The sequence below is a fragment of the Oryx dammah genome, unplaced genomic scaffold, assembly GCF_014754425.2.
Source record: "Oryx dammah isolate SB20612 unplaced genomic scaffold, SCBI_Odam_1.1 HiC_scaffold_28, whole genome shotgun sequence".
Taxonomy (NCBI): domain Eukaryota; kingdom Metazoa; phylum Chordata; class Mammalia; order Artiodactyla; family Bovidae; genus Oryx; species Oryx dammah.
Genome location: NW_024070212.1, coordinates 92,859,880 through 92,884,073, shown reverse-complemented (window position 1 = coordinate 92,884,073; position 24,194 = coordinate 92,859,880). Strand labels below are relative to the sequence as shown.

The 24,194-nt window shown below is 48.7% G+C and overlaps 1 protein-coding gene across 1 annotated transcript in view; it reads right to left on the bottom strand.

Annotated features, from left to right (window-relative positions):
- Positions 1-7,709: 7,709 nt before the first annotated feature.
- Positions 7,710-24,194, bottom strand: part of TTC39A (tetratricopeptide repeat domain 39A) — a 51,349-nt gene continuing 34,864 nt past the window's right edge. The window contains exons 9-18 of the mRNA XM_040231199.1: positions 23,377-23,485; positions 22,892-22,959; positions 22,751-22,810; positions 21,693-21,854; positions 15,860-15,951; positions 13,767-13,887; positions 11,582-11,693; positions 11,053-11,167; positions 10,017-10,133; positions 7,710-9,504 (exon numbers count right to left, since the gene is read on the bottom strand). Of these exons, the coding sequence (XP_040087133.1) occupies positions 9,381-9,504; positions 10,017-10,133; positions 11,053-11,167; positions 11,582-11,693; positions 13,767-13,887; positions 15,860-15,951; positions 21,693-21,854; positions 22,751-22,810; positions 22,892-22,959; positions 23,377-23,485 (1,080 nt within the window). The 3' untranslated portion in view covers positions 7,710-9,380. The remainder of the gene's footprint in view (positions 9,505-10,016; positions 10,134-11,052; positions 11,168-11,581; positions 11,694-13,766; positions 13,888-15,859; positions 15,952-21,692; positions 21,855-22,750; positions 22,811-22,891; positions 22,960-23,376; positions 23,486-24,194) is intronic.

The window sequence follows — 24,194 nt, the reverse complement described above, 5'->3', positions numbered from 1 at the left end:
AAAATAAAAGAATCTTATTCTTTTAAATGTAAACCATAGAAGAAACACTTTCAGATACTTGGAATTTGGTTCACACAAACTTTTTAAATGCTGTGAGTGTTCTTTATAAGGCTCTTATAACAGGTATTGACTCTCCAAACTACTTTCAGTGTCTATATGACATAAAACAGAATATAGTGAGCATCAAGGTAACAAATTCTCTATGTGCAAAACTCCTCTTTAGGGAAGCATACATTTTTAAAAAGGATTAAGAATAAAGCAGTACAAAGTAAAACTGCCTGTGGTCCTTAGACTGAAAATGGCAAACAGAGAAGGTAAGTTTTTTGGCAACATTCATAAATGTAGACAGTTGGTGGCCATGTTTGCTTACAAAGGCATTGGCTAGCAGATCAGTTTCTCAGTCAGCTGAGGACACTTGACACTTCCATGTTAAGTGCATCATAGCTGATCAGCTCATTTTTTAAGCCTTTAAATTTGAAATTGGTGGACATGAGAAAAAGTGGATTTTGGGGTAGTATCTCCTGAAGTAATGCTAAACTTACTCACCTGAATTTAAAGGTCAGCTATTCTTTTACTGGGTAGGGGGAAAGTTAGGTAGTCTGTAGCCCCTGCTTGTGTCCCCTGTGTAGCTCCCCTTTTCTAGACTTCCCGAAGACTCAGGCTCAGTGCAGGTTGTCCGCGTCATGTGAGCCCTCAGGGTCATTCAGTCGTATTCTGACTGCCTTCTCTTACTCCTTTTGAGGACATAGTTTAATTCCTTCTAATTTCTTCCTCCTGGTCCCGCTTCAGAAGTATTTTGCCATCATTAAATTAAAAAGTGTGGAGTAAAAATGTCCAGCTACAAATTTCATCTTTGCATTAAATGTCGTTACTGATTGACCCACTGTTAGGTGACTGACCTGAGAGCTATCAAGAAATGGCCTGCGAATTTTTCTTCAGTTCTGTATTGTCAGAATAGACACTTGCTTATGGCCAGGCAGTAGTTTAATTAATGCTCATAATTCAAATTTAGACAGCGCTTTAGTTTGTAGAAATTTCAAGTGAAACAAGGATTTAATGGGAATGACTTTAACTGCTTGATTACATTATGTAAAACACCTTAAAATGATACTTTTTCTGAGTGGTTTGAAAGACGTAGCAAGTCCACTTCATGTATTTAGGGAAAGTTAAGTGGACTGTTCTCTCTTCACAGAAATTATTATTTTTAACTAGAGAAAAATACATGGCTTTTTGAGCTCTGAGAGTTCCATTATAACAGCAATGTTTGTATTAAAATGCCATGTAGAAGTTAGTATGAATGAGGCACATATAATTTGGGAATATTAAATGTACTTTGTAATGCCTTTTCTGAGAGCCTCTGGGTCTGAAAACAGCAGTACTGGGTGATTGTTTATTCAGATATTGATTGTCCCAATAACAGGTATCCAGACTTTGCTTTTCCATTTATCCTTCATTTTCTTGCATAGAAACAGAAAACACAGATAAATTCCTTTACAACCCATTTCTTGATCCATAAACCTTTTGTTAAGAGGCTTCAGTAAAATTTTACAAAAGGGGTTTGGACTTAACCTGCACCTTTTAATTGTCCACATTGTTCTTCATTACATTATCACCCTGAGCAGTGTGCATTAGCCCAGGACAGTAACTGGATACATCTAATTAGTGTTACTGATGGACGGAAAAGAGTTTAAGAAAACTTTAAGAGGTTCTGGCTTCTCCATTTCTGTTTTTTTGAGAAAAGTTACTGTCCACTGGAAGACTTAGTTATCTTGGATGCTTTCCACAGCAAGTTTGTTTTTGTCTGTATAGTGAGTGAAGCAGCATTATTAATAAGGTACAGATTTTAGGCATCTAAAACTGTAATCAAATGATAAGCAGTGCCTGTTTGCCTTGAACACATTGTAGGCAGTGCTTATCGACTGTGTTTCTTGGTGCTGAGAAAAAGAAGTTGAAAAACGCAACTGAGGGTTTACTTCAGGAGTCTGGTTGTAGTAGTGAACTCTGAAGGATTACTAGAAAATTTGGTTGGCTAAGCAAGTGCTGGGCCCTTTTCTCTGGGAGCCATATGGTAGTTAATCTAGTCATTTTGGATCCAAAAGCAGGTTGTAGGTGTTAGGTGAATTGGGAAGGCTGGGCTGTCTTAGCAGTTAAGACATTGAGGTTGGCTTCCCAGCACTATCCATACCAGAGGTATGGAAATAAGCTACATTCTGCCAATTCCAGAATCAAAGCCAGTCTCACCTTTGAAATAGTGCAGAATAGTGATCCTCTTTCCATGAGGGTAGCTGAACTCAAGCACAGATAAGTTAATTGCTACAATTTTAGAGTATGCGCTGAAGGAAAGTTGTTTTTCACAAACTATTTTTCCTCATAGCCCTTGATAATCACTATAATGTTATTTTGATATGAGGAATAATAACCATTCTTCTGAGTAGTGAGATGGATGCTAGCTGGGCATTTTCAGGTTGAGGGTATCCTTAAGAAATCATGTTTATGGGTTTGGATTTCAATAAACTGCATTGCTGATTTCTCATGAAGAGTAGAGAACATGAAATGCCAACTCACATGGACGCTTAGAGCCTGATTATCACTTGCCATTTTGAAAGTGTTTTTCTCCCCCTAAGTGTCATAGCTGGTGAAGAGAAGATGAGGTGTTTTAATGGCAATTCGCACGAAGCAGGAGCAATTGGTGGTGGTGGCATTTGGCATGGCACTGGGTTCCCAACTTCCATGTTTAACCTTATATGGTGCATTCTTCACACAGCAGTTAAAATAGTTGAGTAAATTGGATGATGTCATTCATCTGCTTAGAGCTTTTAATTGCTTTCTATTGTGTGGAGAATAAAATCCAAGCTCCTTAATGGTGATAGTAGATTTTCTGCCTCTCTCCTTTAATAGTACTCTACTTTTTAGACTTTTTGTGCTTTTTAAAATGCCAGGCTCTGGTTTCTATCCTGTAGTTCACTTCCCCAGATTGTTTGATGGATGGTTTCTTATCCTCTGTACCAACAGTCCCTGTTTATTCCATGGCTCTAATTTGTTTACTTTCATTTGTTTTTATGAGAGCAGGACATTTAGGTGCTCCGCAGATATTTATTAAGTGAAGGGAAGGAGAAAGCAGGGAGTCTGAGCATTTCTGATGGAGTGGAAGCCACCATCTAGGAGGTTCCCATTGGAAAGTAGGGATCTTACAAAGATTTTTGAGGGTGGCAAGAAGGACAAAGGCAAAGCTCTTCTTGAGTGGGCAGCTTGCTGATAAGCCACCTCTCTAATCAGTACTGCCCTTCACCTGGGAATCAACTTTTGAAAGAAAGGATGTATAGTGGATACATGTTTTTGTCTGCCCAGTACCCCATGTTTTTTAGAAATAATTCCCAACCAAGTGTGTAACTCAAGATGGACCAATTGTAGTACCTCACGCCCTTTCCAAGGTGGTTCTCACACTTCAGTGTGCATTAGATCCACCTGGAGGACTGCGGTTGTTCAACCTCACCCCTACATTGAAAGGAGGGGACTTGATAATTTGCATTTCTAACAAATTCTCAGATACGCTGGGAAGCCACCAGCCTAAGGGAGGAATATTTGAGCCAAAGTCAGACTAATCAAGAGTCCTTATTTGGGGGTTTTTCATTACTAAGGGTAGATCATCGAAAAAGCAAGAGAGTACCAGAAAAACATCTATTTCTGCTTTATTGACAATGCCAAAGCCTTTGACTGTGTGGATCACAATCAACTGTGGAAAATTCTGAAAGACATGGGAATACTAGACCACCTGACCTGCCTCTTGAGAAACCTATATGCAGGTCAGGAAGCAACAGTTAGAACTGGACATGGGACAACAGACTGGTTCCAAATAGGAAAAGGAGTATGTCAAGGCTGTATGTCACCCTGCTTATTGAACTTTTATGCAGAGTACGTCATGAGAAACGCTGGGCTGGAAGAAGCACAAGCTGGAATCAAGATTGCCGGGAGAAATATCAATCACCTCAGATATGCAGATGACACCACTCTTAAGGCCATGGCAGAAAGTGAAGAGGAACTAAAAAGCCTCTTGATGAAAGTGCAAGAGGAGAGTGAAAAAGTTGGCTTAAAGCTCAACATTCAGAAAACGAAGATCATGGCATCTGGTCCCATCACTTCATGGGAAATAGATGGGGAAACAGTGGAAACTGTCAGACTTTATTTTAGGGGGCTCCAAAATCACTGCAGATTGGTGACTGCAGCCGTGAAATTAAAAGATGCTTACCACTTGGAAGAAAAGTTATGACCAACCTAGATAGCATATTGAAAAGCAGAGACATTACTTTGCCAACAAAGGTCCGTCTAGTCAAGGCTATGGTTTTTCCAGTAGTCATGTATGGATGTGAGAGTTGGACTCCGAAGAAAGCTGAGTGCCGAAGAATTGATGCTTTTAAACTGTGGTATTGCAGAAGACTCTTAAGTCCCTTGGACTGCAAGGACATCAGCCCTGAGATTTCTTTGGAAGGAATGATGCTAAAGCTGAAACTCCAGTACTTTGGCCACCTCACGCGAAGAGTTGACTCACTGGAAAAGACTCTGATGCTGGGAGGGATTGGGGGGAAAAGGAGAAGGGGATGACAGAGGATGAGATGGCTGGATGGCATCGCTGACTTGATGGACATGAGTCTGAATGAACTCCGGGAGTTGGTAATGGACAGGGAGGCCTGGCATGCTGCAATTCATGGGGTTGCAAAGAGTCAGACACGACTGAGTGACTGAACTGAACTGAAGGAGCCCTTTTCTTCTGGTTACAAAGCTGTAAGGATGTAAGGTCTGAACCACCATGCAGAAGAGTCAGTTCAAGAGAATCTATGAACAAAGTAAAGGGTTGGGAAAGGCCTAATGGATGCATTTGAGCCATTGATTCAGTCATCCCCTAGGCCAAACTCACCGCTGCCTTCCCACAGTTCATGTGGGCCAATACATGTACCTTAATAAACTAAGGGCTGTTTGTTTAGTTAGGCTATTTATTCAGTTGATTTCTTTTTATCTTCAGCAGGCCTGTGAAGCAGTTGACATTAAGCCCCATTTTATAGAAGAGTAAACTGATTCTCAAAGCAGTAAAATAATTTGAATTCAAGCTGTACTTATATCCACTATTCCCTGTAGATAATAGAATTTACAGTTGCTATTTTTAGTAGCTCAGGCTTTTCTCTTATGAATTTGCTCACTACCTCTTTTCCATAGATAGATGTCTGCAAGTCACCTCTAGCCCAGGGGTGACAGATTTCTGGCCCATGAACCACTTTGACCCATGGATGTGAGATATTTGGCCAGCCAGAGCTCTTAAGCACTGAAAAACTTAAATTCTAAGAGTGTCTTCAGCATCATATGCTTCTAAGTTTGCCAGTGTTCCTACCTCTCAGAGTGTCTTCTAGCATATGGTTTGGACTCAAGCCACAGTCCAGGCCTGAGCCTCTGCATCAGTTCACTTTCCATCTCTGGAGTAGCTGGCTGGAACTCTACCTCTTCAACTGGGATTAGCTCATACATTTTCCTCCAACATCCTAATTTTATGAGCAAATATGGTTGCTTAAGGATTGCCTTTGTCCAACTTAGACCCTGTCCCTACTTCATGATGCTAAGTGCCATGTGGGGAACCATGCCACACAGACATAATTCCATGCGCTCCAAGCCAAAGATTTTTAGTGTTTTGAGTTGTTAGCCAGTACCTTTTCCTTATTTAACACTGGCCCAAGAGTCAATTAAATCAGATCCAACTTGAAGCTAGTAATTGGAAAGCTTGACCAGTAGTTTAGCAAAGCATGAGCTTTAGAGTTCAACTGCTTGGCTTCAAATATTTCTGATGCATAATAGCTGTGTGGTCTTAGGCAAGTTGTTTAACCTCTGTCTCAGTTTTCTCATCTGAAAAATGGCCATAATAGCCCTACTTCATAGAGTGGTTTTTGAGGATTAGATACGTGTGGACGACTTAGACTCACAACTGGTAAGTAGCACTTAATATTTAGATGTCCACAGCAATCTTCTGTAATTCTGTATCTTCCCAAAGTAAGGGCTCTATTATATTTTGTCATTTTAAGAGCTAAGTAGACAGTGGAAGCAACTCATAGACTGCTTACTTCAAAATGGATTTTTAAGGCCCTGCGGGCTCCTTGTTTGTGGACTTACTTCACCCTGTCAGACAGTGATGAACTTTGCACCAGATTTCCACAGAGCTGTGCTAACTCAAGCAGAAAGGCACTTTCCAGCCTTGGAAAACTGCATCTGAGGGTGAGGGTGAGAAGTTCCCATTTGCTGATGGTTTTCAGAATCCAGACACCACATTTATTAGTGAATTAGTGTGATGGTGCTAAGGACATAAAAGAACTGTTGAGAAGGCACACTGTTGGACTAAATTTGAAGCAAAGAGGAAGACTGTTTTCTACTCCTTACCGTCTTAGAAGAAATCAACTTGGGAGTCACTCCGGAGAAAAGTATCTGGATTTTATTCCCCTGTTGAATGATTCAGGCGCTCAGCAGGCTGGGGCTTTCTAAAATCCCCCAGTGCTCCCCCTGTTGCTGGGAATCTCCCGCTCAGACCTGAGCCAAGTGTTTGGTTGATGCTGGCCTTTTAGAGTCCTGGCTTCGCTGTCAGGTCATGGCTTCTTTGCTGTGAATGACGATAGCTGTCTTGGAAACGCTCCTATTCTGACTTGAGAGATAAGGAATAGGGAATCCTGCCAACATATGGGAGAGCTGATAGGGACCAGCACACTGCTGGAAGCTACCCTGCCAGTTCAAGGCCTGGGACCAGTGAGAAGCAGAGTAGACTTTGTTGCCAAGAGCCTGTTCAGAGCATGTTACACAGTTGCTGCTCCCTAACAACTGAGTTCCTCTGTGTGGCAAGGATTCACACTTTCCACAAATGAGGATTAGTTGCTCTCTGGGTGTCCTGGACCACCAGAGAGGCCCCTGATTGAGGGAGTCTATCATTACTTCTCATAAGCCACCTGGGGACACAAGCCTTTGACAAAAGGTAGAGAGGTACAGATCAGTTGCCTCTTTTTGGAGATGAAAGCCCAGAAACAGTCTTGACCAAAATTAGAACTGTTGACAGCAGGAGGGAGCCTTAATCTAGTTCAAATTACTAAATTTTAGAGGCTCCATGACTCCCAGGGTCACACTGAAAAAGCAGTAGTAGCAAAACAGGGGCTGCAATTAGGTCTCCTTACTTGGAGGCCAGAAATCTCATCCAATCAGCTGCCTTTTCTAGGGCAGATGTGCTAGGAAGGTCTGGAGTGTTAGAGAAGCAATGACCAGAAATGGCTCAAGACACAGTGAGACTCTCAAGACAGCATTTTCACCTTCAGAGGCCTCTGCACAAGGATACAGTGGTGTAGACACCCAGCATTTTCAAGTTCCTTCACATACGTGTGTGTTTGTTTTTGGCTATCCAGCTTGCAGGATCTTAGCTCCCTGACCAGGGATAGAACCCCGGCCATGTCCGTGAAAGCACCAAGTTCTAACCGTTAGACCGCCAGGGACCTCCCTCACAAGCATGTGTTTGAGGGAGGAGCTCAAGCTGCAGGTAGGATAAAGGAGACAAAACCGATACGTCTGCAGCCAGGGCAGCAGACAGCTGGGCGGCTAATGCATGAGTCCCAGAAGGAAACAGCAACGACTAGGAGATCACCCTGGCACAGAGAGATCAAAAACATCTAAAATGAACACTGAAAGAAAGGCTTTTGTAAATGGCAATTTTATGCTTCGTATGTGGTGACCAGTGCTGCTTTTATACTGCGATGGGTAGCATTCTGATATGTGAGGGAGGCCAAGAGGCCACCTTGTTCAGCAGTCTAGCTCCAGTTCACCGCTTTCACCTGCCCTACTAGGCTGGGCGCCCAGCATCCAGGCTGTGGAAGAGAGAGCTTGCCCTTTGTGGAAAGCATTCTTTTGTCTAGTTCTAACAAGGTACTGGATGGAGCTTTCCTTCAGTAGCATTTCTGTTCTGACAGAAAGGATCTTTCGACTGTCTTTTCAGTCGAAAATGAGAATATGCTTTACCTAAAACCCATAACTTCATTCAATATCAGTCAAGGAAACTTAGTTGTATATTAATTGATTAAACCACCCTGTCCCTAGCATATGCTTAAAAGTGTTTGCTAAATACAGCAGGCTGGAAGATTGGAAAAGTCGTCTGTGGTCCTTCCCTTACAGAAACTGCATTTGTGTGTTTGAGTTAGTAAGGCACTTTTAGGGGCCAGAAGGATAAGTGTTGAAAAGAGCTTCTACCCAGCTCCAACTGATTGTTGCCATTTGAAAATGAGGCCCGATATTGCCAGATTTTTAAAGTAAGAAGCCAGAAACCAGATTTATTTGTGAAGTCTCCCCATTTTTAAATGTTTGTTAACTTATTCTGAAAATTTTAAAACATTAGGTTGTCTAAATAAAACATGCTTGGGCCATATGGCTTCTGATTGAAACTTTCTGCCCTGCCCAAGAATTCAAGCAACAAAGTATTTTACTGAAATAGATGTTGTATCATCTCTGAAGTGTATAAGTTTTATTACTGAAATATAGCTTTTCTCTTGACTGAAAAATCTAAAACATACATAAACAGGCTAAGAATAACCATTCTGTTTCTAAGAAAAATGCTGTCAGTAAATAAATGTACCTTGAAGTATAGATTTTTTATCTTTCATAAATCATTCCCAGTGGTTTCAGTTTGGCGTATAGCAGACTAGTGTCTGAGAAACTTTACCTGCCAAATTTCTTGGCTTTGGCACAGAAAGGGCTCCCCCTCCTTCAGGCCTCGATATCACCATTCCTTGGTAGTGGGAATTGATGTTTTTTCCTACAAATGGACTCAAGATTATCTCACTAAAAAGACATGTTTGTTTTTCAATTGCAGAATTACAAAGGGGCTGTAAGAAGTAAGGTGGTGGGATTGTGTGAAACCTCTGTGTTTAGCCCTCAGAAATCTCGAAGCCTGAGGTCCAGATCCTCTTTTAGGTCCTTCCAGCCCTGGAAGCTGAGACCTCACTGAAGTCTAACAATGATCTACATACCGGTGGTTGGTTGGTGTTTTTTTTTCCCAAAAGCCAACTTTGATTCCATCAGTGTATTTCTAAGGAAAATGTAAACTGTTCATACATTCTCTTAACATCACAGTGAAAAACAAGTACCCGTATGTGTGACAGGGCAGGCAGGGAGCTCCACCTGCTCTGGCCTTGACCAAAGCCCTTGGCTGTACTGGTGAGCATGCTGGCTTCACTTCTGCACAGACACCTGTGTCGTGCTGTCCCACTGGAGCACCGGTGGACCCCAAAGGCAGGGCAGGGGGAAGGGTTCTTTTTGAAATGTTTCCAGGAGCTCTGTCCAGCTGATTCTGTCTCCCAGCCTGGGACTGCTGCACAAAACTACAAGGACACTGATGAGACCATAGATCTGTTGCCCTTTTCTAGGGAAGACTTGGCTTGGAGTGTGGCTGCCTGGATTCGAAAATGTGTCCTTGACTCCATGGAATAATTCTTATAGTTTTGCCTGGAAGAAACCAGAGAATCAGACATATGAAGATGCTCCAGGTTGTGATTTTTCCCTTAGTCTGAGCTGTGGGAACCCACTAGCCAAGGAATATTTTTAAAGGCCGGTCCCTATCTCTGTTTAAAGAACGAGTTGGGCTTAAATTTAATAGGGATTACCTGTCATCATGCCCTCTGGAGCCACTCTTGGTCCTTTGGGGCCCAGTGTGAAGGAATGCTTTCAGGATCCATGGGCTAGAGGCAGGAAACCTGCACCTTCACACCAGCCCTGCAGCTGGCGGTGTGACCCTGGACAACTCAGTCACTGAGTCTGGGATTTCAGTTCCTCTTTGGTAAATTAGGGGAGAAGCCTCCCTACCACCAGGTGAGAGCTGGGTTCCCCTGGGGACGTGGGCCCAGCCTCTGGGCTGCTACACTGCCTTTGCCAGCACCCTCTCACACTGCCGCCTGGCACCTCTGCCTCCCCTGAGCTCATGGGGAACAAAGGCCAGGCCAAGGCAAATCAAGCCTTACTTGGCAGTTTCCAAGAGTTTGACGGCCTCTTCATTTCTGCCTTGCTCCATAAACAGCAGGGCCAGCTCCAGCAGGGCATTTGGGATCAAGTAATGGTCATATTTAATCCTCTTTTCACTGTAGGACAGAAGAAAACACAGCTTACAGGCTCTGCTCTTGAAACATTCTTTGGGCACGTCCGTCAGACTCCTCCTGAGCATCTCCCAAATGGGAGGATCCGACTCATGGTCTCGTGGGGTTTTCTGACCTGAATTCCAGCTTGGAAGGTTCCCACTATTTAGCCCTAGAAAGACTTAAGAACCACAGCAAAGCCTTCCAGTCCTCTGCACCTGGGGCCCCAAGTCCCTGACAACCTATGGTTCATGTCATGTCCTAGGTCCACCTCCACCTCAGTCCCCAACCCTGCACCCCGCCCCCCAACCGCCTTTATTTCATCTGCAACCCTTTCCCTCTATGGCTTCACCTAAGCAGGGAAGGACTGACTGCCCGACCTCAGGTGTCTTTCCTGTGTCCAGGCATTAGCACATCCTCTACCTGCTCCACTTAAAACTCCTCTTTCCTTGCTTTCTCTGCCTGAACTTTCCAACTGAAGTGGCATTACTGGAAAGCCTTTCCTGGTGTCTGGCATTAGGTTCAGGTCCATCCTCCTGGCACCTGCTGGCCTCTCTGCTTTCCTCTAGCACAGCCCTCACCATACCAGATTAAGTTATCTATAGCTGTCTCTCTAATATCTGTACTCCCCAAGGACAGAGATCCTCAGTTACAAACTCCAGGGGGCACCATTCACAGGAAACACTGCAGATAGGCTCCTGTCGCTGGGCAGGACGGTGGCCCTGGAGGACAAGGTCTAATGATCTGGGCCTAGAAGGGTCCTGGCACAAAACAGAAACTAGTACATGTGAAGTGAGGAGGAGCAGGCCAGAGTCAGGCACCGTGCATGTGTGCATGTGGAGAGAGAAGCCCAGAAAACGCCACCCTGGAGCCCTGGGCCCAGTAGGAGGCCATCTGGAGTGAGAGCAGCCACAGAGGCACTTACTTGGCAGAGATGCTCCTGAAATTCTCCTCAGCCTCCTGGACACGGCCCAGATATTTCAGACACAGGCCTTTCAGCAGCTTCACCAAGCACTCATCATCCACTGAGTACTCATTCTCTGAGAACAGAGGAGTGAGGGAAGACAGCTTTGTTCATTTGCTCAACAGTTACTCTTGGAACCCCTACTCTGCTGGGCCCTGGGGACACAGAGATGGCTTGCACATGGCCCCTGTCCTCAGGGAGCACACATCTGGGGAGGAAAGACAGATACTGAGACGATGACAATGCAGTGAAATCAGGACCTACTGAAGCAAGCTCAGGGCTTGTGGGAGCCCAGCAGAGGCCCTGATGCTCCCTGGGGGACAAGGGACAGCTTCTTGGAGGAGCCGTCACTGAAACTCAGCCTAGAAAGGCAGAGGACAATTACCAGGGCAGAGAAATAAGGAAGGACATTTTGGGTAGAGGGAACCTTCAGCTGTAAAGACCTGTGGTCAGTCCCAGCCTGGCCAGTTCAAGGGCCTGGGGTAGTCACCTGGGCCCTTTTCCAGCATCTCTTCAGCCTTGATGATAATCTCAAGGATTCCATCTGTGAGTTCCGGCTGCTTCCCAATCACAGCGTAGCCATTCCAAATGTACATCATTTCCTAGGGGCAGGGGAGCAAGTCAGTCCTAGGTTTCCTCCCCAGTGGGGCCTCAAGTTTCTCCATCTATAAAACGTGTAGCTCAGATGAGGATCACTAAAGGCCCTTCTAGCTCTAATCTTCCATGCCAAGTCTCAGCCCAGCCTTTGAAGCTGTAGGCTTGAGGGAGTGATGGGGATTCTTATCTCTTACTTATTATTGAGATCTCTCCTTACCCCTGTGAGAATTTAAGATGGACCCGTATTCTCACTCTGCTCCTCATATAGTTTTCAATTACATTTCTGTTCCTGGATCCCTAGGGCACTAGTCTGCACTCTCCCAATCTCTGTCCAAATTTCCTATCCTTTGAGAACAAGGTCATGCCCCACACTCTCCATGGAGTTGTCTTCCTTGCTCCAGCTAACAAGGCCTCCTGTACTGGAGGAATCAGTTGACATAAGCTCTTCAGGGGCTTAAGACCAAGTTACCTTCTCTCCTATTTCACTAAGGCAGTGGGCCTGAGTTTCCATCTATGAAACATATGATTTCTTTCTTTGCCTTAGCTGCCAGGAAGCTCAGAATACTAAATTTTCATCCTAGTAATTCTGTTAGCCAAGATTAGCATTTCCTAAACTATCAAACGAAGCAATGGACATGACAGTGACTTGTACACATAAAGTTCTAGAAAGACTTTCTATAGTTCTTGTTATGTTCTAGGGAGGGACTTTAAGTTTTGACAAGTACTTAGTAAATCATTACATGGTCTAAAAGAGTTCTGTGGCTAAACAACAGGGAAAAACTGCATTTCAGCTTCTTCTCGGAGACCTACCATGCAGATGAGCATATAAAGGCTCCAAGAAGGTCTACAGTATGTAAACTTTGTTCAGGCCGGTCTTTCCCAAATGTATTTAATCACAGAAATAATCTTATGCACACATAGCATCTTGCCGGTTACAGTTTTGGAAATTCTCCCCTAAATATCCGGTTAGCAGCTTTCCCTGCCCCTCCTTACAACATATGCCCCCATTTGATGACAGCTTTATTGTATATTTTGAATTGTAAAATAGTTCAAAATTTATTTAAAGATATTCAAGATATAAGCTCAAAATAAAGTCTACATAAATACTGAATTTGTTAATTTATGCAGTAAGTTTAATAAGTTTTTATCAGCAGACTTTCATACCTGCTCTATGAAACGGGCAACGTAGATATTTACAGTAAGGGAAAGGAAACCTATATCCAACGTCCCACAATTAGTGAACAGCAGAGCCAGGTCTCTGAAGCAGCACCCTTCCTACCTTTCTGGCTGCCTTATTATTTGAATAACAAGGACTCTTAACAAACTAGAACTTGCTCTGATGCCTGCTCAGATCATGCATGGAATTAGCATCATAGCTGTGATTCAGAATATGGACTCTGGAACTAGACTGCCTGGGTTCAGATTCTAACTCATCAGCTATGGGACTTGGACAAGTTATTTCATCTTTCTACTTATATCTTACCTATATTTTAGCTTCCTATTTATCTATTAGGCCTTTTTATCCCCTTCGGTAAAATGGAGATGCCACCAGCACCTAAGAGGGTTCTTGTGAAGGTCAGAAGAGGCAATAGGCAATGGGTGTAACGAGCCTTGAACAAGCATATGCCCAGTAACAATCCCAGCAATTACTGTTATTTCAAAGTTGACTGTAACACGGGTCCCAGCCTCAGAAAAGCTTGGGGCAGTGATGGGGGAACAGTATAAACAATAATTAAACTCATGTGACAAGACAGAAGCAGACAGGATGGCAACACAAACAGCTGAGAGATGCCTATCTGGGAGAGCTGAGCTTTCTGCTTTCAGGCATCCGCAGCCTGCTCACCTGCCTGCCCACCCCCATCCCTAGTAGACCATGCTTTCTCAGAGGCTGAGGTAGGCTCAAACTCCTGTCCCTCAACCAGGGCCAGGTGATCTGTAAAATCATCTCCAGGCCCTGGGGTCATGAAGGTCTCTGTCCTGCATCCACACCCTCCAGGGTCACTGGCTATATCCCTGACCCTCAGCTAATCCCCACAATCCCAAATGAGTTCAGGACCAGTCAAGACCCTCCTACCCACCAGAGCAGGGACGGGCAACGAGATAGGTTTAGGGGAGAGGTAGCGTCTGGACTTCCGGATGGCAAACTTCTCTGTGGGTAGAGATTTCCCAGCAATCTTGAGTTTCAGGCCTGGCACAGCTCTGTGGAAGAGATGAGGATGGAGAGAGAGCAAGAAAATGCTAGAATAGAACTGAGAGTCTCCAACCTGCCCACTGCTTGACCCCTCTCTGGGCCTCATTTTCCCCATCTATAAGATGAGAGTGTTGGATTCATAGCCTGTGGCTACGACCTAATTTCATAGGCCTTATCGCAAGATCTGACCACTTCCTATGGCTAGGCAGGCTCCTCTGCACCCGTAGCTAGAGCTGAGAAGGTACATGACCACCACCACCACTCCTCAGGTCTGCTCTGCCTTCCAGTTGTCCCTCTCTACTCCCAGCCCCCATTTCCTGAGGGCCCAGCAGAAGTCTGACCCTAGTTTCACAGAGGAGATTAAAACTCATGAGGGAAGGACCTGCCCAAGACCACACAGCACAAGCCTTTCATTAACTCTGGCCATGTGAGTTGCAGCCTCCTCAGCTGTTTCCAAGGGTAGAGTAAAATGTGGTATGCAGCTGAGCAAGACTACATCTGGGGCTCCATCCCCCCAGCTCTGCCTTGCCCTGAATTTCTGCCACAATCATGGGGGTATAGCTGTGACCTGAGCCGTCCAGGCCCAGGAAACAGCTGGACCTAGTTGTGAGGTCCCCAGCAAACACCTCTGCCACTTATTCACTGTGGAACCTCTTTCGGCCTGCTTTCTTATCCCTGAAATGGAGACAATGATATGGAAAGGAGAAGTTGTTACCCCCAAATATGCATCTTTGGCATAAGGGTTATTTTAGGCTGATTATTTTTAAGAAAACAGCAATCACACAAAATGCTCTGAAAATCTAGTAGAATTTAACCTTCTTGTAAGAGACATTTACAAGGAAAATGTCCATTTGTAAGGATGTCTTTCTCTGGACTAGGAAGAGAAGTAAGACTAAATCTCCAGAAACTTATCAATGAAGAAAGCGGAGACTAAAATCTGCATAACAACCATATACCCTCTCTTTTACCTGAAAACCTCCCATAACTGGCTCCCCATCCAACTAACTCTTCTTTTTTGCTTTAGCTGGAGATGGCATTTGAGGTAACAGCTTGGGCCATTTCAGAGAGTCACCTCAGTTTTCCTGGGTCCCTCCCATACAGAAGTTATTACATTTCTGTTTGTTTTTCCATTAATCTTATTATGAGGGTCTCAGCCAAGAATCCAGAAGGATGGAGGAAAAATAACTCTTATTTCCCCACGGATTCTTACCCTCACAGATCTTCTAGAAGAGTTACATAAGATAAAGAAACTAAGTCCCTCAGTAAATGACAGCACCCTGTGACTGCGACAGCCCAGGAAGCAATGGTCACACTCATTGCCATATCTGCAAGTTGGGGCCAACCCTCACCACGACCGGGGGAAAGCCCGAGGCTCCCTCCTCGGGCCTGCCATGGCTGAGTCCTGCTCTAGCCCCTTCGCAGAAGGCAAACACAGCAGTGCAGGTAAGAATAAAAACAGCCACCATTTACTGGCTCCAGGCCCTACCACAGACTCTTTAAATCTATTCTCTATTTGATTTGCAAAACAACCCTGTAAAGCCAAGTTTGTTATTCCCATTTTACAGATGCTGAAACTGTCCCAGATGACACAGGTAACAAATGGCAGAGGCCAGATTTAATCCTGCTTACATGATTCCAACTCTGCTTTTCTGAGTGTATCAGGTTAACTCGGCAGAAGGAACCTCTCTGGACCTGTGTCCACATCTGTGCTACACTCTGGATGAAAGAGGCACAGTGGAAATGATGTTGACAAAACCACTTTTGTGAAAGAAAACCTCTGAACAGATTCAAAGGGCTCTAACAGCAGCAGCAAGAGGAGGTGGGGGTAGGAGACAACAACAGGCGCAGGGTGGGGGGAGGGTTGGGGAGGGCTGGGGGTTCTGGGCCCTGGGGATGACAACCCCCCATCTCCCTCTGCTCAGGGTGGCTGTGGACAGAGCCTGGCTGAGACCTACAATGGAATGCAATGGCCGGACCCACCTAAACAACTCCACTTCGTCGTCTCCGAATGGTTTGCAGTCCTCCTTCCCAAACATGCTGAGGTAGGCGGCCTTCATGTAGATGTAGGTGGCCTGTGTGAGGCAGAGCAACAGTCAGGTGTAAGCAACCTGCCCTCCAAGTCACAGTCCTGAACTGGCACAAATACCTCACTGGAACCTCACTATTATCCCCAACCCCCAGGGAGAAAGTGGGTGAGGAAGCTGAGGCAACTTGAGGACATGACCTAGGGATTAAATCCGTGCTGGGCCATATCTAAGCTCCTGACTTCTCCACTTTGAAGCAACTGGGCAGACGCAAGCAGCTAGTGGGTGCGCCAGGTGGTGCTGAGGACAGGATGGAGATACAAAGACGGGGCAGCAGGGGCTTCAAGGAAGATACTTCACACTGGGCCCTTAAAGGCCAATGGGAAGATTCACAGAAACAGAAAAAGGACCTTCCAGGCAAAAGGAACATCCTGATCAAAGGGAGGGCAGAGACGTGTGTAAGTGGGATATAAATGGGTGGTAGCATAAAGCATGGAATACCCAAGAAGTGTGAGGCCAGGAGGGGCAGGGACCTGGGTTGTGGCTCATCTCAGGGTCCCTTGGTGAGACTGCCTTGCTGTGTACCAGGCACTTTACATATATCCCAAAGACAATGCCAGAAAGGAATCTGTACCCTACCTCTGCTTCCTGGGACCGCAGGGCTGCTAGGGGCAGAGCTGGGAGGGACCCCAGGTTTGTGTGGCTTCAAGCGATCCACTGACAAGAAAGGGGTGGTTTGCAGAGCCCCAACCTCACCCCCATCTCAGAGATGTATTCCTGAAAGCCGCTCCCCTTTGCCTGAAGTTCAGTGCCAGAGGAACCTGGCTCTGTGCTGCCCTCCAGTGGTCGAGTCTTGAACCACAGCTCTTGCCCCCTGGGGCTGCTACCCAGCAAAATATAGCGGGTAGAGGAGGGAAGGAAGCCGGACAATCTGGAGTCTAGGCTTAGGAGAAGGTGGAAAGCAACCTCCACCTGGGAGCCCCACCCATGATGAAACCCAGGGCTGCTCCCAGTTCCAGTCTGCCCTCAGCACCTCGACCTGCCCTTCACAACATGAGGAAAACCTGGTCTTTGCAGGGTATGCTAAGAAGATGCTCCCCTCAGTGAAATCTGTTCCCCAGCCCTCTTTAACCTCTTGGTGTCACCTGTGCCTTCTCCTTCCCCCTGGCCCCAGTACTGAGCCACCCAACCCTCGGGACTTTACTGCCCAGAGCTCTTGAATCCCACTGGCCTGGCCCCTATCACTCCACGCCATCTCCCCAGGCCTCGCCCTGGTCCATGTGGTCTCCTCACTCCTGCCCCCCGCCAGCCATTCTCCACACCACTGCCGTGTGGACATTTTAGAATGAGGTCACAGCAGTCCCTCTTTGACTCATGATATCCCATTGCACTTAGGCAGAAGGCCCACATTCCCTGTCACAGCCTGCGAGGCCTGATGCAGCCTCCCTCAATTTCCCCTCCAGCTTCTCCACTGGTGCCCCCTTGCTCTAGCCACACTAGCCTCTGGACTGTTTCCAGAATATATCAACTCATGGCTTCAGCTTCCTTCTACACCTGTCCTAACATCTACCAGGCCTGGAACATTCTTCACGGAGATGTCAGCCTGGCTTGCTCCTCCACTCCATTCTGGTGTCTTCTCAGGCAGGCCCCTCCTGATCACACTGGTCACATCCTCCACCCGCACCTTGCCCAATTTTTCTTCATGGCGCTTAACCAGAACCTGGCGTTATCTTACACAGCACATCATCTATGTTTCTTGTCTCTCTCCCTACTAGAACATGAGCCTCGAGGTCTTTGCTCTGTTCAGTTGTAGATGACCTGCCCTAGAACAGGACTGGCATGTGAGGGTGCCCAGCGACTGCAGGACAGATTTCTAAAGGCACAAATACAAGCCACAAGCAACAAGAGCTCCCCCACTGTCAGGCTAAAGCCCAAACAGCCACTCAGGGCCCTGGAGACCGGCTTCTCCGGCTCCTCCTCTGGGCCACTCTCCCCCATCACTCCCTGAACTCACCTCAGGCCCCTGCTTATGCTGTCCCTCTGCCTGGGACCCCACTGTCCCTTCGTTGCCAGGCTCATCTGCGGGCTTCCTCTCAGAGCTTCTTCCCCAGCCCTGGCCCCCACCCAGACTGAGTCAGCAGGAATTAGGACAGATGCAGCATGGCGAGAGCCATGGGCATCCAGGTTACTAAGGGATGTTATGGGGCCATGCGGATGGAGAGCCACAGCCACCCTGCCTGAGGGGGAGTCCTCTCTCCCAGAGTTACTTGTTTGCCTGTTGATTCCACATATTTATTTGGCTGGATTATTCTACTAGCTTCTGTGCAGGCAGACAGTCCTTGTCCCCAAGAAGCTTCCAGTGTGTGGCTTAGAGGGGGAAGATCCCTCCACAGTCCCCCTGCACTTCCACCCACAAGCCCTTCACCTGGTGAAACAGGACCTCCTGGCAGCCCCTGGCTCCCCAGCCTGTGCCGCTGCAGTTCTCCTGGCCTGGGGTGTCCTGCCACCCTAACTCCTCGTCCTTTGAGACTCTCAGTTCAGACATGTCCTTTTCCAGAAGCCTTCATTGTCCTCTTGGCTGGGCCACTCAGGGCCGCCTCTGAGCCCCCCTCGATGCCCCCATTGTGGCACTGAGCACACATTTGTCACCGCCTGGTTTCTGGCTGCAAGCACTAGGGGCAAGGCCCATGGGGTGAGCCAGCCGAGCACGGGCAGACGGAGCAGAGGGCCCACGGGGTGAGCCAGCCGAGCACGGGCAGACACTGAGCAGAGGGCCCATGGGGTGAGCCAGCCGAGCACAGGCTGCAAGCTCTAGGGGCGAGGTCCACAGGGTGAGCCAGCTGAGCACGGGCTGCAAGCTCTAGGGGCGAGGCCCACAGGGATGAGTCAGCCTAGCACGGGCAGACTGAGTAGAGGGCCCACGGGGTGAGCCCGCCGAGCCCGGGCAGACGGAGTAGAGGGCCCACGGGGTGAGCCCGCCGAGCCCGGGCAGACGGAGCAGAGGGCCCACAGGGGAGAGCCAGCCAAGCACGGGCAGACACTGAGCAGAGGGCCCAGGGAGTGAGCCAGCCGAGCACAGGCAGACTGAGCAGAGGGCCCACAGGGGAGAGCCAGCCAAGCACGGGCAGACACTGAGCATAGGGCCCATGGGGGTGAGCCAGCCGAGCACAGGCAGACTGAGCATAGGGCCCACGGGGTAAGCCCGCCGAGCACGGGCTGCAAGCTCTAGGGGCAAGGCCCACAGGGGTGAGCCCGCCGAGCGCGGGCAGACACTGAGCAGAGGTGCCGGCACGCAAGGCGTGGCCACGGGCCAACTCCCTAGAGCTGGAAGCCGGTGGACTTTAGTAGCCAAGCACTGGAATTTAGAGATGAATGAGGCCCCAGAACTTGAGGTGCCACAGCCTCTACCTACTTTCACAGGAAACCCTTTTGAGAAAGCATTGCAGAGAGGTGGGGGGCTGACCACCCCACAGCCACAGAGCTGAAGGCTGAGCCAACTCCCAGGCAGACGTGCTGACGCGTGGGAGGCCTGGCTCCCCCTCTGCTCCTCACAGCAGCTGTGTGGCCACCTCAGGTCTCTTCTTCCCCGGGTAGAAGGCCCAGCTGCCTGCCCCACTTCACAAGCAGGCTTCTAGATCACTTTAATTTAAAAAGGTTCCCGGAGGCTTTGTTGGGAGGGGGAAGGATGAGGGATGAATGCTGGCCCACAGGGGCTGGGCCTGAGGAAGTGCCTTCAACAGCAAGGTGGTCTTGGGGTAAGCTGGGCCTACTCAGGGGAACTGAGGAGCAAGGGAAAAGCAGAGGCCTTGGAGTCACACAAAACTGTCTTCAGATCCTGTGTGTGTCACCAACTGCTGTGTGGCCCAGGGAAGTCTCTCACTCTTTCTTAGCCTCAGTGTCTCTCATGTGCCTGATGGAGGTAACATCTACCTCACTGGGTATAATGTGGAGGAAAGGACAAGTGCTGGGCACACAGTCAGAGCTCAGTGAAAGCCCACTCCTCCTCCCAGCCCTGCCCGCCCTGAGCCAGCGAAAGTGAAAGTCACTCTGTTGTGTCCGACTCTTTGTAACCCCACAGACTGTAGTCCACAAGGCTCCTCTGTCCATGGAATTCTCCAGGCAAGAATACTGGAGTGGGTTGGCATTCCCTTCTCCAGGGGATCTTCCCAACCCAGGAAGTGAATCCAGGTCTCCTGCCCTGCAGGCAGATTCTTTACCATCTGAGCCACCAGGGAAGCCAGCCCTGGGCCAGAGCCCTTTCAGCCTGGGCCCTAGGCAGGGTGACTGAACAGGGACTTTCATGCAGAGGTGGAGGAAAGATGAGAAAATCAGGGTCACCGAGACATACGTGCTATGGATTTCACAACAGCGGATGCTCTCTGATGATCTAAATGATTCTAAGACTCTTAGTTCAGAATTCTGTGCTATTATTACTCTATGATGATAATGGCTTATAATTATTTCACCACTTACCATGATAATAGGGCTTCCCTGGTGGCTCAGAGGTTAAAGCGTCTGCCTGCAATGCAGGAGACCTGGGTTCGATTCCTGGGTTGGGAAGTTCCCCTGGAGAAGGAAATGGCAACCCACTCCAGTATTCTTGCCTGGAGAATCCCAAGGATGGAGGAGCCTGGTGGGCCCCAGTTCACAGGGTCACAAAGAGTCGGACACAACTGGCCACCTGATATGAAGAACTAACCCATTGGAAAAGACTCTGATGCTGGGAAAGACTGAGAGCAGGAGAAGGGGATGACAAAGGATGAGATAGTTAGATGGCATCACCAACTCAATGGACATGAGTTTGAGCAAGTTACCAGGAGTTGGTGATGGACAGGGAAGCCTGGAGTACTGCGGTCCATGAGGTTGCAAAGAGTCAGACACATCTGAGTGACTGAACTGAATTGAACCATGATAAGCATTTATGCTGAGCATCTGTTTTGTTTCGCCTCCGTGGCATCTCCTTAATGCTCACTCCCAACAACACTTATTCTGGGGCATCACCTCATTTTTCTCCTGGCGAATCACCCCTCTCCTACTTCTAATCCATGGAAATGGTCTTCCCACCCCTGTTTCCAGGCACTGGCCTGTGATCTATGCAGACCAATGAGGCTTTATCATGGGACTTTGGTTGAAACCAAACGGGAGAGATGATATAGGAACAGGCAGCCCACAGCCACCCTGCTGGCACATGAAGAAGTCACAGAGAAGAGCACAGTCCCAGCCAGAAAAAATAAGCCCAAATGACTTAGAATTCATGGATTCGCCCAACCTGAAATCAGATGTGCCTAGAATTTTCAGTTATATGAACCAATAAGCCTTTGTGTTTACACCTGCATAGTCATGTAACATGTCCACTAGCTCCATGTGACTTTTTACATTTAAATTAATTAAAACAGAATAAAGTTGAAAACATCCAGTTTCCCAGTTGAAGCAGGCAGATTTCAAGAGCTTGGCGTGCACGTGTGACTGGGGGCTCCCACACTGGACAGCATAGAACATTTTCACTGTAACAGAAAGTTCTGTTGGGCAACACTCATGTAGACCATGTGAGTGACACTTCTGTCCCTTGTGGCTAAAAATCTCGACACCTTGTAGTTCTAAAGGTCACCTGTTTCCCGTGGTCTTTAGTTCCTTCCAACCCTGAGGTCTAGTAGAATTTGTGGTTTTGCTTAAATTATAGCTGAGATGTCTGTGTTCAGTTAGGGGCTTGGTCCTAGTCTGGGGGCTCATGGCCAATCTAGGCTGGTCTTCTGGTCTCCCTGTTCCCCCAACACGTGGTGTCAGCCCACCTTGGACCAGGAGTTCTCCTTGCTGAGCAGGTCTGCGTAGAAGTAGGCCATCTTCCACTGGCCCTTGTAGGTGAAGCACCACATCAGCTCCCAGTAGCACATGTGGTGGAACTGCTTCCAGTGCTGCTGGGCCTCACAGCACTCCTCGAACCGCCGGATGGCCTGTAGGAACCTGCCACTGAGCCTCTGCCAGCATCCCCCAGCCCCAGCCGTCTGCCCCAACCCCCCGCCACACCCTCCACCCCTGCCCAACTCCACAGCAGCCCCAGCCCCAGGCCAGCCTCAGGAGCGGGGTGAGCAGCAGCATCAGGGAGACAGCGGGTGTGGCCTCCAGTCCCAGTTCTATCCTCAAAGCCTTACATGACCTTGAGCCCAGTTATCAACCCTCCTAGGGACTCTAGTCTTTCGGCACAAAGCGGCACAAAGTGAAAGAGTGTGGGACAGAGCTATAACAGAGGCATAATAGGCAGCGGGAAGTATTAAAGTGATACAGTGATGTCTCTGCCTCAGAGCAAACTCCAAAGGTTCTAGCAGCTTCCACAAAGTGACCTGGACCCGGGACATCTGTCCTTCGGCCTGATGAACCACAGCCAGGACCAGCGGGAAGCGCCAGAACTCCGAGTCACAGGGTCTCTCCTGGGCCTTGGCTTAGTGCTGGGGACTCTGCCAGGGTGGTAAGCCTCCCCTCTCTCACCCTTTCCACGGCTCCCTCCCACCTCGGAGCCCAGATCCTTAGTCAGGCCATCCAGACGCCTGCTTCGCCCCTGGCAGCCTGTCACCCTGCCCTGGACAGCAGACCCGCCCGCCTCTCTGCCTTGCTCAGGGGTGCGGTATCCCTCCTTCTCCCTGCCAATCCCACTCACCAGCACTGCCACCTCCCCCCTCGCCCTCCCAGACTCTCCCGTCATTGGCAGTGCCTCTCCTGGGTCCGCTCCCTTCATGGATCTTCTCTCAGGGTCCCCTCCCGGTCTGCCTGTCCCCTGTCTGTGTGTCTGCAGTCCCACTGACCTGGGAGACCTGAGGGGCCTCCAGCACTGGCTCAGACCCCCGTTACTTACCGCATCAACATTGCCTTTAATGACTTCAATCCGCCCCGCAAAGAACAGGAAGATGGCGCCCTACAATGACACGTATCTGGGTTTGTGGGGGTCCACAGGGCACATGTGGGCTGCAGCTCTCTGCCAGGAGGTGAGGCTCACCTTAGGGTATCGCTTCAGGTAGGGTCTCAAGAGCTTCTCTGCCTCCTCGATGTTGACATTCCCGGTGCCTGAAGGAGGTGGGGGACAACAGGACTCATCACCATCCTCCCTGGTGATCCTCCCAGCAACCTGCCAGGGGCTTCTCAGGGTCTCCATTTCTGCTCTGTGAAATGTTGATGATAACTCTTCTGTGTCTGGGGTGATGTGAGGACTGAATAAGACCCTAGGGCTGACAGCATCCTTATGCCCTCTACAAGGTGGGCAGGACCCACCCCCATTTCACAGATGAGAAAATCGAGTCTGGAACCCAGTCACACTGTAAAGAAGTGAGTGTCCAGGCCCCTGGACAGTTGTGGTTCTACTGTTTCTGGTTTCAGGGGCCCTTCCCCAGTCCTGGGGGCCAGCAGCTCCTTGCCCTCTCACCCCTGCCCTTAGAGGCAGTCGAAGCCCAGAGGCCCTGGTGCTCACTGGGAGGGCGCTCCTACCAAGCACGAAGGTGAGGAAGGTGTGGTAGCAGAGCAGCAGCATGACGCAGAGCACGGCGCGGAAGCTGTGTCCAGATGCCCCCTCCTCCAGCTGCAGCAGCCCGTAGTCCTGGGGAAAGACGGGGACAGCTGAGGCAGCCAGGCCCGAGGCCCCCAGCTCCACCCCGCGACCTGGGGCAGGGGAGGGGAAGGGAGGTCCCTGGACAGCTGTGAGGGCGCCATTGCTGCGGAAGGGGCCAGACAGCACTGGGCTCCGAGCCTGGAACCCTGGAGGCCGCGCAATCAGGAACAAGAGGCCATCCCTCTCAGTACCTCAGTACCTCAGCCAGCAAGGGGGCAGAGGACCCCACTGCCACAGCCAGGGCAAAGGCAACGGCATCCCCTACCTCCCTAATACCCCCTTCCCCATTCCTCCCTATAGCCACCTGCTCAGGCGCCAAGGCCCTGAGCAGCCCCAAGTCTGGTGGGGGAGTAGAAATGACAAGGAGGCAGATAATCCTAACCACAGGCTCAGGGCACAGAAAGGGCCATAGAAACTGCAGGCTGGGAAGGCTGCCAGGAGGAGAAGGCTCCAGAGCCTGCCTGGGGAGGAGCAAGAAGCCAGACTACACTTGTATCACCACCAGCAGTTTCTGCGCCACTGCCTATCCTAGAATGCATTTCTGATCTTTCTAATAGACGCATCTGACTTGCCTCACCCCAGCTGCAAACCCTCCACAACCCCCTTGACTGGGACAAAGACGAAGCCAGAGCTGGTGGGTGCAGGAGGTCCCTCTTGCTCCAGCCTTGCCACCCTCTCTTCCTGGCCAGGTCACCCT